This window comes from Enoplosus armatus, chromosome 22, assembly GCF_043641665.1.
Source record: "Enoplosus armatus isolate fEnoArm2 chromosome 22, fEnoArm2.hap1, whole genome shotgun sequence".
In the NCBI taxonomy this organism is placed as follows: Eukaryota; Metazoa; Chordata; class Actinopteri; order Centrarchiformes; family Enoplosidae; genus Enoplosus; species Enoplosus armatus.
In genome coordinates this window covers 8,768,819-8,785,238 of record NC_092201.1, presented here as the reverse complement: position 1 = coordinate 8,785,238, position 16,420 = coordinate 8,768,819, and the positions used below count along the sequence as shown (strand labels likewise).

At 40.6% G+C, this 16,420-nt stretch overlaps 1 protein-coding gene and 3 non-coding genes across 4 annotated transcripts in view; 1 reads left to right on the top strand and 3 right to left on the bottom strand.

The window, feature by feature from the left end:
• Positions 1–3,913: 3,913 nt before the first annotated feature.
• Positions 3,914–16,420, bottom strand: part of LOC139304841 (ELKS/Rab6-interacting/CAST family member 1-like) — an 80,430-nt gene continuing 67,923 nt past the window's right edge. The window contains exons 17-19 of the mRNA XM_070928728.1: positions 13,750–13,897; positions 4,268–4,375; positions 3,914–3,940 (exon numbers count right to left, since the gene is read on the bottom strand). Coding sequence (XP_070784829.1) covers positions 3,914–3,940; positions 4,268–4,375; positions 13,750–13,897 — 283 coding nt within the window. The remainder of the gene's footprint in view (positions 3,941–4,267; positions 4,376–13,749; positions 13,898–16,420) is intronic.
• trnal-caa (transfer RNA leucine (anticodon CAA)) lies at positions 4,693–4,803 on the bottom strand. Its single transcript has 2 exons — positions 4,766–4,803; positions 4,693–4,738 (listed from the first exon to the last, which is right to left on the bottom strand). It is a non-coding gene; the product is annotated as a tRNA-Leu (tRNA).
• trnak-cuu (transfer RNA lysine (anticodon CUU)) lies at positions 7,987–8,059 on the bottom strand. Its single transcript has one exon. It is a non-coding gene; the product is annotated as a tRNA-Lys (tRNA).
• trnak-cuu (transfer RNA lysine (anticodon CUU)) lies at positions 11,495–11,567 on the top strand. The gene has a single exon. It is a non-coding gene; the product is annotated as a tRNA-Lys (tRNA).

Below are 16,420 nucleotides of genomic sequence, written 5' to 3'. Positions count from 1 at the left end.
GAAAGAACTAGATGTGGGTGGTTTTTGTGTCTTATTGCACGCTCTTCTCCAACAATGAAAGCTGACAGTAAATCAAAGTAACTGTCACTTCTGATTCTGAGTCCTTACCTTATTTACTGCAAACACAACACACACACACACACACACACACACACACACACACACACACAAACATGAGAACTAGGAGTAATGTTGTGTTCCAAGACCATCTCCATTGGTGTATTCAAGAGTAGCTCAACCACCTTCCTGTCTCACAACTGCTCTTTTTTCACACAAACACACACACACACACACACACACACACACACACACACACACACACACACACACACACACACACACACACACACTGTTATATAAACTATGTGTGGGTGCACAAACACACACACAAACACACACACACAGGGTTGTTATCAAAGTTGTAAATGGCGCTAGTTACAGTATTTTCCGGCGAGGACCTGCTAGTCCTTACAGTCCATTACGAAATACATTACTGAACATTTCCCCCCGGAGGAGAGAGGGAGAAGGAAAGAGAGGCAAAGAGAAAAGGATGGAGTTAAAGGCTGCAGGGATCCTACACAATCTGCATTTCAAAACATCTCTGTTGCTGTATGTTGTATGTATGTTGTATGTATGTTGTATACCACCAGTGGCAACGCAACACTGACATTATCGCTCCAAGACTGTTGTGTTATATGACAATATGAGAACACATCTCTTAAAATCTGACTTTACTGCTTTAAAAACATATTCAACATGTGTGCAACAGCTGTAGTCTCATACTTTCTAATCCGGACTATTCTGTCAGAAAGCTTTAAAAGAAATGACTGTCCACACTTTCCAGACCTGCAGCAGAGCTCTGAGGATCAAATACAAGACAAATGAGAAACAGACAGACAGAAAAGAATGGAAGGAATGATGGCGATATAAGGAAGACATTTACAGAGAAATAACACGCCAGTGCTTTCTTGTCCTTTTGAAGAAATATTCAATGACTAACAGAAACAAATATCTAAAAATAAGCCTGTAATAATAACATGAAATATGAACAAAACTCTGAACTCTGGAGGTCTTTGCAGCGCTTAAAGTCTTTGAATTTACTGATTTTATTAAGGTGTACAGTATGTATGTGCCTACATGTTTTTATTATATTACACAACCTGCACTAGTCAACGTATGTAGTGTGTGTGTTTAATGAGTCCACAGTGTTTTCCAATGTCTTACTGTACTATGAAACAATCCCAGAAGAGACATAATTTTATACGGCACTGTGTGTGTGTGTTTGTCTTTATTAGCCTCCCATGCCTGCCTACCACACTCCTTCTGCACTATGAAACAACTCCAAAGAGAGACATTCAGCTAGCCTCACTCACTGCCCGCATTTTTGAAAAACCTTCTATGGCCACATTATACGATAAAATCAGGATTTGTCTTTCTCCACAGATCCCACTGAGACACACACACACATGCACACAGGCATACATTCCCACATGCACAAAAGCACAAATACAGGTACCAGGTACAGCATCTATAGAGAAGGTAGGATTTCAATGCAGAACACTTTGACAGTGCTGGAATCATGAGAATCACATAGGTAAAAATCAAAACTAAGGATATAAACAGAGTAGCATTTAGCATTACACTCCTATAACATCGTCAGACTCACGATGGACAGTTTAAAAATAAAAAGGATCAAAATCGATGCAGCAGAACCAGAGATATCGTCTTTTTTATTCCACTCTTTCTTCTACCTTGTCAAAACCTGGCGCCTGCATTACCCACAATGCAAGTCGACCACCGACTGGAAATGTTTTGTTTTCAAACTTGCCGTCTTCAGCGCTGACAGATGCTGACTCAAGTGACCCTTTTCACATAAGCAGTTTAACCAATATATTAAGTATCTATTCTTTTTGTCAATGTGTGTATGACACACTAAATATTTATCAATTGTTATCAATCAAACAAGAAAGAATGTTAGAGTCTTCTAATTGTATTCTGTCACATAAGCTATGAATAATTAACCTCACTAATAATCTATAAAAGAAATCTTTAATTTAACTAACGTCAGCAGTGATGTCAAACATCCATCAGTGGACTTTCATATATACTTTTTGAGCTACTGTTTAGCTTTGATAATGAAGTAATTTTAAAATACTGAAAAACCTCACAAACCAAAAACACTGAACTCCTTTATAGAAATAAACATTTACACCTCCTCCTTGTCTTTTTTCACTGATGCATCTAATACCACTGAAGACCATTAAAAATGCAAAATACCATAAAAAAAAGTGCACGACAATGCTCGGTGTGTGCTAAGAGTGCTCTCCTGTGTTTCCCTGCTACAGTTATTTCTGAAGCATTTCATTCTCCAAGTAGTGCAGAATTCCCTTATTGAAAGAGACACAATCACTCACTGTTCTGATGTAATGCGCTATGGCGAATTACTCGCCTTACACACCAAGGAGAAGTGTGTCTATACTGTACATGTGTGTGTACAACTGCTCATGAAAACAGAAAGAGAAGGAGACTGAGTGTCAGCTGTGTGCGTGCTGGCTGGCCTGCTTCTCTCAGCAGGGAGGTGCAACCGCTAATTAATAACCAGGGTCAAACTTAGATCCGTTACGGAACCTCTGGGCTTTTAGCATCCCAATGGGAAATCCCACTGGAGGAACTGAGCAGTGCTAAAAGCAGCATGTGCTACTCATATGTGGTGCTGCCTCCACTGTCCTGTCAGTAAATCAAACCAATACTACCATTTTCATAATGTGAGACCAAACTTATGAGACATTTTTCAGAATTACATAATTTCAAAACTTAATGCCACTTCTACAAAATTCCAATTCACTTGTTTCAAGAATTTTACATTAACAAGTAACTTTGCCAGATTATCAGATCCTCCACGAGTGTTAACATGTTTTATTAAAGAATACTGTTGAAACATTTAGATTTGCATTAGAAAAGCAAATGTGAAATTTCTTGTCTTATGAAAGACTATTCTACATTAGACGTGTTGAGATCGATTTGTAGCAGTGTGTTTTTTGTCATTGCTTGACTTGAAGGATGTCATGCATGTGCGATTAATGACCTTTGGGCCATGAAAATACTGGAAACCCTCCATTGTCCAATTAAAAATCAGTACAGAGAAAAATCTGCCTTTCATCATTCCTAAAAAAACGAAACTTTTTATGGTACACAAATCATCCACTACATCCCACACATAGAGTGGGTTCAGCAGAGAGATTATAATGTCATAAAGGAAGATAAAGCATGAAGACTGAAGCATGAAGGATCCAATAAAAAATAAGAAAGTGATGCACTGATCGATGAGAGGATCAGTAACAAAGATGTAGAAGATGATGTTGAATAAGAGAGATGAAGGCAAAATTTGAGAAAAAAACAGCATGTGTCCGGAGAAATCCGGTGGAAAGAAGTAATGATATAGATATAGAAAAAAATAAACACACACACACTAGAGCAAATGAAAATGAAGAAAATGAAGTTCACAACATGAAGATTGTGGAACAAATGATCGAAAAATGAAGAAAATGAATTGATGAGATGAGATATTGAACAGATGAAGCACATAATTCAAGAGAAAAAAGATTGCAGTCACTCACACGAGAGAATGAGAAATTATCAACGCTAAATGAAATTACTAAGAGAGGAGGAAACTCTCAAGGAAAAGAAGAGATTCAAGAGTGAATGTCAATGAAAGGATGGAAGAAATCAAAAAGCAAGTCAACAAATGAAGTGAAATGATGTCACAGCACCAGAACCAGATCACAAACAAAAGTAAGAAGGACGGAAGACGAATGATGAGCACATCCAAACGTGATCGGATCCAGATAAAGAAGACGCTCACCCTTCTGTACAAAATGGTGCACCGAGAGAGAGAAAGAAGGCATGTGATTCGCTAGGCCCAAATGCCCTCCTCATCGTCCTATTGGTTAGTTCAGTCCAACCGCAGCGTGAGTTTGGAGAAAGCAGGGAGTTAGTTTGTCAAAGCAGAAAAGTGTAGACAAACATAGTAAGAGCAGAAATGTTGAAAAATTTAAACTTTTAAAAAAACATTAGCTAGTAATAGTTGAAACAAATATAAATAATGTTACAAATGAGACAAAATAGTAGGAAGATTTAGGGATGTTATTTTAAAGCATGCTTTCATCCACATAAGAGTGATGATATTAGCGATTGGTGTGTGGGGGTTGGGATGATATTTGGAGGTTTTCCCCAGGTGAGGGCTCACTGTCCTGGGCACAGATCTCACCTGGTCTGGGGAGGGCTTGTGATTGTTGGGCTGCTCTGAGTTTGGAGAAGAGACCTTCAGGTGGTCGTCCTCATAGTTGTCCGCCATCAGCTTCATCCGATTTTGAGTCTACGGAGAGAGAAGGAGATAGAGAGACATTCATGTCATTCATGTTTTAGAGAACAGCGCAAAGCAGTATGTGTGTGAGATAAGAGGAAAACCCGAGCCTTGAACTCCTCCAGGAGTGGATTTGCAGAGAGGAAGAAGAGAGGAGAGTGTTGGACAACTGCCATGAGCTTTGCCTTTGCTAACACACACTCTGTGCTTGTGTGTGTGTGTGTGTATGTGTGTGTGTGAGCCTTATATGTTATGTTGGTTCCACTTTAAAGAGAACAATAAAGACATCATGCAAAAATTGTTTTACACAGAAACAAAGGTTAAATCTATGTCAGGAGTGGGATTTGAACCCACGCCTCCATTTGGAGACCAGAAGTCCCTTTGCTCAGGAAGGAGTCACCCCTTGAGTCTGGCGCCTTAGACCGCTCGGCCATCCTGACAGATGACACTCAGAGTTCAGTCTGAACTTCACAAGTTACATGTAAACACAAAGTATAGATTTCCAGATTTGAAATAGATAAACTTGAAAAATGTCATCATTGTCAGCTTGACAGCACTGCAGTTACCGCTAATGGCCCTGTCTTTTTTAACAATAAAGACATCATGTATTTTGCACATTTTGAACTGCACACACACACATACACACACACACACACACACACACACACACACACACACACACACACACATACACACACACACACACACACACACACACAGACCCTTTGACATGCCACCTGTTGTGTAGCTTGTTAACTTGTGGAGAAAAATAACAGGCCTGCTAACTAGACTGTACACACACACACACACACACACACATACACACACACACACACTTACAGGAGCACTTTGATTTACAAACACACATCAACATGCAGTGTGTAGACTTTCTTTCATTTCGTCTTTTCCATTTCCTCTCCTCTCCTCCCTTTCTTTCTTTCCTCCATCATTCTCATCTGTGCCCTCATCTACCTAATGTCCTTTATCTTCCTCCTCTCTGTTTCTCTCTTGCTGCTCCATCTGTTTCACATGTTATAGTTACACTTCAGGCTTTACAGTAGGCCTGGAAAGAGTGAGGGAGTGAGTGAGAGGGAGAAAGCGAGGGGGGGGAGTCAGTCTAAATCTGTCAGTCTTGTACAATCTAAATCCCCTTAGCCTCTCACTGAGCCCTGAAAGGAACAGGGGCTAAGCAGGCCAGACTGAAGTTGTGTGTGTGTGTGTGTGTGTGTGTGTGCACGTGTGTGTGTGTGTGTGTGTGTTTGACAGAAACTGAAAGAAAAATGTGAATGCCAACTTTCATATGTGTTTGTTTGAAAGCTAAATGAAAGACTGCATTTTTAAGAGTGTGTGTGTGAGCAGGAGATAGTGGTTCTAAAAGTGTTTCACTTGGTGTGTATAGGAAAACACATAAACATGTATGTGTGTGTGTGTCTATGTACATACATAAGTCAAGAGAGCCTCCCCTGGCGTGCACACACACATTATTCATTTCCTCGTTTTCTAAAGACGGCTTTAAAATAAACACAAGCATATATTTAAAACAAACAAGGAAAGTAAACAGTTCATCGTGAAACCACATAAGTACAGAACATTGAGTTCCCACTGCACCTGTACACACACACACACACACACACAAACACACACACACACACACACACACACACACACACACACACACACACAGACAGCTGTAGAGTGATGTTTATTCGTCCCTGTTTGTCTTGACTATCTATTCCACAAATTATTTTTTCAACCCACAACAGTTGTTTCTTTTTCTAGCTTTTTCTCTTCAAGTTTTATCATAGCACTGGTTAACAAACATTAATAGAGAGACAAAGTAAATGAACAATGTCCAGGTATCAGTATTTCAACACAAAAACATGGAAGCAGCTCTGCTCTGCATGGTGTCAAAGTTCAGCTTTCAACTTGTGTTGCAGGGCCACACAACCTTGACTAATTTTTCCAGAATGAGTGTGAAATGCTACCAGAAACATGGACCACACAGAGGTGGTGCTTCTACTGTTCTAACATTGCAGAGATAGTGGTGGAGTAAATTACATCACTTTCACACAATGCCTGGAGCATCATGTTGAACACAGCAAATTTTCAGTTCAACGTTCACCTTTGTTGAACTTTGAACGTCAGAAAAAATTGTTTCTTGATATGTTTTGCTGATAATGGAGAAGTCCTTCTGTGCCATTACCTTGTTTTGTCTAAAACCACACAGAGAGCACAACTGTTCTCATAAAGTCCTCACATTCTTTGATCCCTTCCATTCATATTAACTGTAAGATGAGTAGCCAAGTATTACTCTCAGTAGTAACATCTCCCTTTTGATCAACCCTAAAACACGTCTGCGTACATGAGGCCTGTTTGTGATCACGAGTCCAACATATCTAAGTGAAAGTGTCTTGATGAGTGGACAGAGTAGTCCAAAACTCAATCGCCCAACGTGGGGCTCAAACCCACGACCCTGAGATTAAGAGTCTAGCCAGGCTTTCACTGAAAAAGAAAAAAACTTAAAAGCCTTAAAAGAGTCCTCTCCTAATAAATATTGTATGTGCTGTGTATGAACTTCTCAAACTGTATTTGTTGATGTTGGTTAGCAGAACAGCAGCCTACAACAACCACAGGTGTCCAGGGTTCAGGTGACATTGACAGAGTCGGAATACTCAAGTCTGTCTGTGTCCATTCATCGTGAGTTTAACATATCAAAATAACATTCCTCAACCCACCCCTCCATTTGGAGACCAGAAGTCCCTTAACGCAGGAAGGAGTCAATCCTTGAGTCTGGAGCCTTAGACCGCTCGGCCATCCTGACAACTGAGATTAAAAGTTCAATCTGGACTTCACGATTTACATCTAAACATGAATTATAGGTTTCCAGATTTATGGGAGACTTTAAAAATGACAACACCCATTAAGCTACTTATCATTGTCAGCTTTCAAAGCAGCATAACACTGCAGTTACTGCTGATGCACTCTGAAACACAAGGGGTAGTTCTAACCACTAACTAACCATGTCATCCAAAAGCTCCTTCACCCAATCGACTTGACAAGAAAAAGTGTCTGACTTGTCAGACACATTTCTGGGTTGAACAGCACCCTACAAATATCACAGATCTTGTGGGCCAATGACAGAGTTGACATAAGTGACAACACAACTTTCGTACATACTCAACGTGCTCTCATATGAAGTGGAAGTAACAGTAACAGTAACAAATCTTTTGTAGCTCGACCTTGTTTGTGGCCCTCTATGTGAAAGTGCCTTGATGAGAAAACACTGTTTGCAATGTAACCATCCAGAGCTGAGGCTGGTGTAGTATATTTAGCTTGCTCCTTCAGAAGTATATATACACACACTTTGCCACTGATAACCTGCCGGCCAGTGGACAGAGACAGAGCTGTGGTATGATATATTATATGTAAGTGTAAATCAGTGATGAAGTAAATGATTTGGTGAGCTGTAAACTCTGGTTGCCATGAGACCAAATGTGGCAGGTATGAACAGAAAGCAGTATTTTAGATTAGTGAAGTCTGCGTACGTGAGACCTGTTTGTGCTCATCCATCATATCTAAGGGAAAGTGTCTTGATGAGTGGACAGAGTAGTCCAAAACTCCATCGCCCAACGTGGGGCTCGAACCCACGACCCTGAGATTAAGAGTCTCATGCTCTACCGACTGAGCTAGCCGGGCTATGCACAATAAAAAAAGGATCCAATTTCGTCGCTGCAATAACTCTCATGGACAGCAAAGGAGAATAGAGATGTGGCAGAGTTAAATTGAAGAGAATAAGCTGTGTAGAAAGGGCGCCTGATCTCTGATCTCTCTAACATGACTTTTCTAAGTCCAAATCTCCCTATCCTTCTCCAAACACACTGTATCTGTCTTTGTCCAGTTCTTTCTTTCTCCTCATCTTAGCGCTTTCTCAATCCAAATAATCCCCAAAGTTGTCCCTCTTCCTGTCTTTATCTCTCAGCTCTCATACACAGTACTGTTTATGATTAAGTCTCTCCATCCTGTAACAAAATGTACCTAATACTCTGCTCCTTTGTCCTTTGTTTCTACCTCTTTCTTTAATGATCTGAGCTTTGAACATTGATTTTAAGTCTCTTTCTCTCCTCTATAGACACAGCAGTTTTTTCCTCCTCTTTCTCTCCCTCCTGACTTTTGAGCTCCTTAACATGCCCTTGTATCCGTGACTAATTCTCTCTCCCACTCTTTTCCTCCCTCCTCTCGGCAACATCTCCTCATTTCTTTCCCTTCCTTCTCCTCTTGTCATTATTCCGTCTTTGTCACAGGTTTCTTTTGTCTTTTTTAGTTTTCAGTTTTTCGTTTGTCCCCTTTGTTCTTTTTGCCCTTTTCATTTTGCTCTGATTTCAACAATCTTTTCGATATCTGAAACACACATGCAACAAAGATTCCAACAGTCCAACAACATACATATCAAAATATCTTTCTCCAAGTGGTCAAATCTCCATATTCAAACTAAAAGGCCTGGTTACACCAGGAGCTGGAGGTGTTTTGAACAAACCATGGGAATTTATCATTTCAAAGCTAACGAGCTTACTAACTGACAGTTGAGAAGCTTTTATCAAGCTCGTTAGCTCTGAGATGTTAAAACTCTTTGTTGAATGAAATGATGTAAAAGTCTGAGAACAAAATGCCAGGGGGGAGTAAACAGCTCAGGACAGAGGGTTAGGGACAGAAAAAAGCTCTGGGAGCTATTGTGACTGACTAGCACTAGCATGTCCTGGCTGCCTGGTTAGCTCGCCAGCGACAGTAGTTCACCTAGCCTTTGGAACAAAATATTTCGCTAAAACACAGAATACTTATCACTCTCTCCCTCTGTCTTTCTCTATTCCCTCGTCTGTCCTCTATCCATATTTAATACTGTTGAACCCAAAACAATAAACCCTTAAAACCATGAATTGGAGAAGGAGAGTGAAGACAAAAAGAGAACAGAGGACAGAAAAGGATGAAGAGGTGTGCAGGGAGGAGAGGAGAGAGCAGGGTGAGTAAAGGTGAGGGGGGAAATAAAGAGGGTGAGAGGAGAACAAAGAGAACTGAAGGAAAAGAAAAAATGAACACTCCCCCCATCCTCCTCTCTCCTTTTCCTCGCTGGCCTTTCTTTACATCTTCCCCTTTTCTCTAATTGCCAGGAATGCTGACCTCAGCTCACTTGTTTCTGTGCCAACTCTCTCTTTCTCACTTAATCTAATCATCACCCAATTATTTCACGCCTCCTCCTCCCTCATTGTCCCCTTCTTCTTCTTCTTCTTCTTCTTCTTCTTCTTCTTCTTCTTCTTCTTCCCTCCATCCATAATTCCTGTGGCTCCGCTGTAACCCGCTGACAACGGACAGTATGAGAAACAAATGGACACGGAGTGAAGTGAGGGGGGGGGGAAACGCTGAGTCATGCTTCGGGGGAAAAAAGTAATAATTTCATCGAGATAAGGCTCTGGGGAATATTAGATTAGATTATTGTTTCGTCTTTCCCTCCAGTGGTGAAAGAAGAACCTTTGTTGATATCTGTGCAATTATCAATAATGAAAAGTTGCTGAGTCATGGTTGGACAAGAACTATTTCATCATGATAAAAAATTAGATTAGTTTTTTTCCCCATTTCTCTGTCAAGAAGAGAAAGTTGTTGATAAGTGGAAAATTACAAATGACAATGAAAAGTGTCTGAGTTGAGCACTGAGGGGAATTATTTCATTCTGATAAGTCTCTATGGAGTAATAAATTAAATTAGACACACATTTTTTCACTTTCGACAGTAACAGGAGATGAGACGCACACATAAATAAAATCCCCATGACTCTAAAAGAGAAACGCTAAAAAAATGGTTTTCAGACATGCACATACATGCAGTATGAAATCTGTGTCTAACTGGTTCACTGATGAATTACAGGGACTGATATCTCATTTTGATTGAGACTTTTGTCCTGAAGACCAGAAATATCAAATTACAACTGCAGTTACTGCTAAATTAAAGGAATCACACATTCATCCGTTTAAAGGATTGAAAGTTTCAGAGTTTTAAAGTGGCTGAAGGTGTTGTCTCCACCACAGCACAAGTGAGTGTTATGTCTTAGATCGAAACCATTTTTTGGATCTTTTTAAAGGTTATTTTGTGTTTCTGCAATATCATTTAAGACTGTTGTTCGTAAAAAATAATACTTAACCAGGAACTTGGAAAATAACAAAACCATCATCTTACAGAGCTATCCAAAGTCATTCATATGAAGAGCCAAAGTCTTAAAAATGCCCATATTAGAGCCAATACAAAAATGGCTAAGGCCTCGGCCACACATACACCACCTGAAATGTTAACCACATGTGTCTCTTTCAGCTGCAGATGGTGGTATATTCCTCACCTCCCCCCTCTTCTTTCTCTTGTTCCATTTCATAAAATATTACAATCACTCCCTCTTTTCTTTGCTTTCACACACTCTTCACCACAACTTCCCTCTCTCTCTCTTTCTCTCATGGTTTTAGTCTCTGTCTCTCCACCACATTGCTGAAAAAAGACAAAAATGAGAATAAAAGTGACAAAGAAGGAGGCTGTGAGAAAGACAGGAGGAGAAGAGGAGTGAAGAGAGCTGAGGTCACCTTGATCTATAGCCTCCTGCCTACACTGCAGCTGGGGGTCAAAGGGCAAAACGCAGGAAACACTTTCAGGGACACACATATATTGGTGTGTTTTTATGTATGTAGTGTAAGTATTGCACATAGACAGAGTCTTCTCTCTCTCGTGATATGTCAGCGCCATTTAAGAACAAAAACACTGACTCTGACCTCTGAATTACCGACCAGTGTTGGCCGCCAAAAAATGCTTCAAAAATTGTGTTTTCGTCTCATTTTATAGTCTTCTTTATGTATTTACTTAGCTTACTAGCTCAGTCAGTGTGTTCCTCTCTATGTATGAACTTTGTGCCGGCCGGTCCAGGCGTTGTCACTTGCATGGACCATGTTTTTACCCTAAAGTATGTCAACTCTGTCACTGTCTCAGCAGATCTGTGGTTGTTGCAGGGTGCTGTTCAACCCAGAAATCCAGTCTTCCACCAGGCTGAATGTTCATGAGAGTTATTGCAGCGATGAAATCAGACCCATTTTTTCCATACACGTAGCCCGGCTAGCTCAGTCGGTAGAGCATGAGACTCTTAATCTCAGGGTCGTGGGTTCGAGCCCCACGTTGGGCGATGGAGTTTTGGACTACTCTGTCCACTCATCAAGACACTTTCCCTTAGATATGATGGATGAGCACAAACAGGTCTCATGTATGCAGACTTCACTAATCTAAAATACTGCTTTCTGTTCATACCTGCCACATTTGGCCTCATGGCAACCAGAATTTACAGCTCACCAAATCATTTACTTCATCACTGATTTACACTCACTTATAATTTCATACCACAGCTCTGTCTCTGTCCACTGGCCGGCAGGTTATCAGTGGCAAAGTGTGTGTATATATACCTCTGAAGGAGCAAGCTAAATATACTACACCAGCCTCAGCTCTGGATGGTTACATTGCAAACACATGTACACACACACACACACACACACACACACACACACACACACACACACACACACACAAAAAGGAATATTGAGGAAGTCTCGGCTGTGATCCATCATTGAGGGACTGAAAATTATGACACCAGAGAGAGAAAGTGAGAGAGAGAGAGGGAGAGACACCAAGACCACTCTCACCCTTGCACACACTAACACACACACATATAGCAGCAGACAGTAGAGTCTCTGTGTTGTCAGTAACCACCTTCGAGACCCTGAGGTGTCATAAATGACTTCAAATAGGACGGAGAGAGAGACGGAGGGATGAGGGAGGACGAGAGAGGAGAGTGATGCATGTTATAATGACTTCATTTGACACAGCGTCTCTCTAACACCCCTTTGCTTTTCTCTTACAAACACTCTTTGACACATGCACATGATTTCTCTCTTTCTTAAGCGTGCAGCGTCTGTCTTATTGAATCCTTTTGAGCTTATTCTATCCATTAAGTGGACTTTTGGCAATATTCAATAACTGGAAAACTTTAGCAACGAAAGGATTGTTACATCTTATCTGTTTGAGCGGTTTTGAGGATGACATCTCCATTATCATGATTTGAACGGCAGTTTGGTTTCACAGTTTGTGAATCAAGGGAGATAAAAGTGAACACAAAGCTCTTCAATCTTGGTTTGCTTTTGATGTATTAGGTGCCATTACTGTGTCGGCGTGTTTGGCGGTTGGTGCCATGTGTGTTGATGCCACATCATGCAGGTACTGAAAGTAGCTATGGTAACAGTATAAGCTGAATGCACGAGATGAACATAAACATGGTGTACATGCAATGTGTGTAGGGCCCTTTTTCTCCTTCTGTATTTTTATTAATATTAGATGGGATCATTTGAGATAGGAATGGATGGCTGGCATGGGGGGAACAAAAGGAACAACTGTAAATCAATGACAAAAATTTTCTGAGCGTCCCAGACACTCTTTGTATTAAAAACTCTTTGTATTATCTGACTTTGATGCACTAAGTCCAGCACCTTTTTATATATTAAATTATTTATTCATGTTGATCTAGGAAAACCATCTGCCGTTGCACTCTAAGCTAACCTGAATTTGAGCATCAAATAAATGCCTCATGAGGGAAACAAGTGAAAAAAAAAGAAAAGGAGAAACAGATATGGACAGAAGGTGAGAAGAAACAGGACAGATGAGGAGAACAGTGAAGAAGAAATCCACCAAACTCCCAGCAGACTCATCCACTAAGGGGTTGGTTAATTCACTAGACCCACGAGAACCTTTACTGTGTGTGAGTGTGTCTCTGAGTGTGTGAATAGACCTCTGTGTGGAACCACAGAGGCATTTGGTCATGTTTATATCCTTGTTTTTGGCCTGGGTGAGTGTGTACATATCAGTGTGTGTGTGTGTGTGTGTGTGTGTGTGTACACTTGTGTGTGCTTGAGCTCTGTGAAGGTGTATCCATACCAGCGAAGTGACGTGTAAGGTTGTGTGTGTTAGGGTGTGTATCTGCAGACAGAAAATTTGAATAAATACCAATTCATATGAAAGTGTTGTCACTGGAGATTTGTAGAGCATTTGAACTCTGTGTGTGTTTGTGTGTGGCGAGTGTGGGAGGGGTAGGTTAATCCTAAATTTACCCTTTGTGGTCGGAGGACTGTGGTCACATCTGGAGTTTCTCTCTGCCGCTCTTGTTTTCTTTGCTCCCCTCGTCATTGCCACCTCACCTGTGCTCTCTTTCAACACTTTTTCCTCTCCCATCTTCTCTCCACTCATTTAAATAACTGACCAAAAACCTTTCCAGGTGTCCACTTGGATGTCAAAGTATGAGTATGTGTGCACAGTAATCCTACCTGCTGTTTGAGCTGATGAACCAGACTATCCTTTTCCCTCTTCAGAGCTGCCACCTCGTCCTGGGTTTTCTTCTTCTTGGATGAGGAGAGCTCTAGCAGGGCAATGTTGGCGTCTTTCTCGCTTATGGCTGCCAGCAGCGCCTCTTGCCTGTACAGATCAACCATACATTTTGTTAGCAATAGAAATTAACTTAATTTGATTAAATTAAAGCCGCACTTGCTGATATTCCCATGTTGATGACATTAATTGCAGCGAGAGAGTTTGAATTTCATAACTTTTAAGACACAAAAATGATGTAGCGTAAAAGACACTGGAGAATGCAGTTTCAGCGTTTTGTTGCTTAATCACTGCTATTAAAGAGACACACCATAAAGCGTTGGTTCACCCAAATTACAAAAAAAAAATATTTTTGCATTTCCATCTAGTGGTATCCAGCCAAAGATTGTTTTGGAGTTATTGGAGAGTTCTGCCTCCACACAAACACAATGGAGGTGAATACAATGATGGTTGTCGTGCTCACATCATTTAAAAATGACATTTAAATGATTCAACAGCAACATCTTTTTCTTGAAATGTCTATTATCCAAACACAGGATGTTCCTTAAAATTGTCATTTTACAACTTCATGAGCATCACAAAAAGAATTCCAGCCACCTCCCTTGTATTGGGGGTGGAGACGGAGATCCAAGAGATGGATATTTCAAAATCTGGACAAAGGAAACCAAAACTATCTGCATGGCGACATACTAATTTGGGTATACTTTAATGTCATGGTGAACCCATAGCATGTCAGCAATTCGAGGGAAGTCCTCTTAATTGGAGCACCACTTTGTGATTTAGGAGGACAAAAGTGGTGTATTTTTGCAAAAATATGGGGCTTCCTGGAGGTCAAGTATGACGCATACCATGCAATCAAGATGTTTCCAGTTTGTTCATGCTGGGGACCTTTATGACGTATGTTCACTCTTTCTCTTTCTCCCTTGTTTCTCTCCATACCATCTACTATCCAATAAAAGCAAAGATGGCATAAAATAATCTTTTTGGCATTTATGTACGCAGAGCAGCTTTGTCCTTTCTGGTGGGGGAACAACAAACATCTCTCTCTAATACTGAAACACTTAATGGGGAGACTATACTGAGAAAGTACTGATTACTCTTAAGGACAGGTATTACTCTCTAGTCTCTGTCTTTCCAGCCCTCTTGTGTCTCTCTATCTCTTCCCGCTGCCTGCATGGTCGGACTGACAGATAGATAGCATTCCATGTGGTCGGGAGGCAACAAGCCGCATCCCATCCATCCCTTCAGCCACAGATCTGGCTAAGTCGCCTCTGAGGACACCCAAGGCTCCGAATTCTCGGAATTCTGTCCGTTTCCAGAGAGAAGTTCTTTCCACAATCCCACAGGGCTCAAAGATTGGCCACACACAATCACACATGCGCATAAACACACACAAAGATGCACACTTGCATATGAAACAACAAAAATATTCCCTCTTCATCCGTCTCTCTGAATCTTGCTTCTAAAATAAATTGCATTTTTGCAATCACGTTTATTTATTCAACTAGGCCTATCAAGAGTGACTTTCAAAAAGATAAAGTGTCAGTTTCTAGATCACAAAATTAAAGTCAACTAAAAAGATGTAGAAAATTTGGAGGGCTTATTTACCATCAACTCCTCTCCTGTTCCTCACTACTGTACCTACAGAGAAGCGTGCATGTAGACACACACAGACTCAGACATACAATTATCCAGATACACTCGCAAATCCACACTAACGCAGACAGGGGCATATTTCATTTACATCTTTTGTTCACACTTTCTTTCTCTCTCTCACACACACAGATGCAGTGGTGCAGTGAGGAATGCAGTGATGAGTGTCTAAATGAAGACAGATTATATGTTTGGACTGTGTGAAGACCCACAGATTCTTTGGTCAACCTCACTGACCACACTGTCGGTGTACAAGTGTCCCATCATGCATCTGGACTGCAGCAATCCTGTCAGGAGCAGGGACTGAGGGAGCCGAGGCTGGGGTTGGTAGATCGGTTCCCTGGGCAAGTCTGGTGACTGTCAGTCTGCTCAGTGCTTATTAATCAAAGTCGTTTCATATTTGTGAATATGGATGCAACATTTTGAGATAAAAAGGGCGGTTTATGGCATTTTTTGTGATTTAACATGGAGGAGGTGCTAACTGAAAAACAAAAAAGGGAAATCTCAAACTCTCACAATAATTGAAAATGTTTTGATACCAGCGCCAAACAATACTTTTTGCAATATCCCACATAGATTAATATAATACCCTTTTTTCTACCAAACAAAAGAAGCCCAACTTCTCAAATGCATCAGTGTTTAATTTTGTCTTGACATACAGCAGAAACAAAATTATTAGAATCTGACCAAGTGTTCAATGCAAACATTCGATAACCAACAATTTCTCATACTCTGTACTAGAGACACATTTTGGTTGGAACCCAAAAGAAGTATTGAAGTTCAGTATTTGTAACCTTAATGTATTTGTTTGTTGAGAGAACCAGCATTCATAACCTCACACGGAGGGGCGTCTTTTACATTGGACATACAAATTTAATTTATTTCTGTTTCAACAAGCCCCTGGTCATTTTTGGGGAATCCAAATTGCTCCTTCTCTTCATCAGTGTTTTGACCATTTCA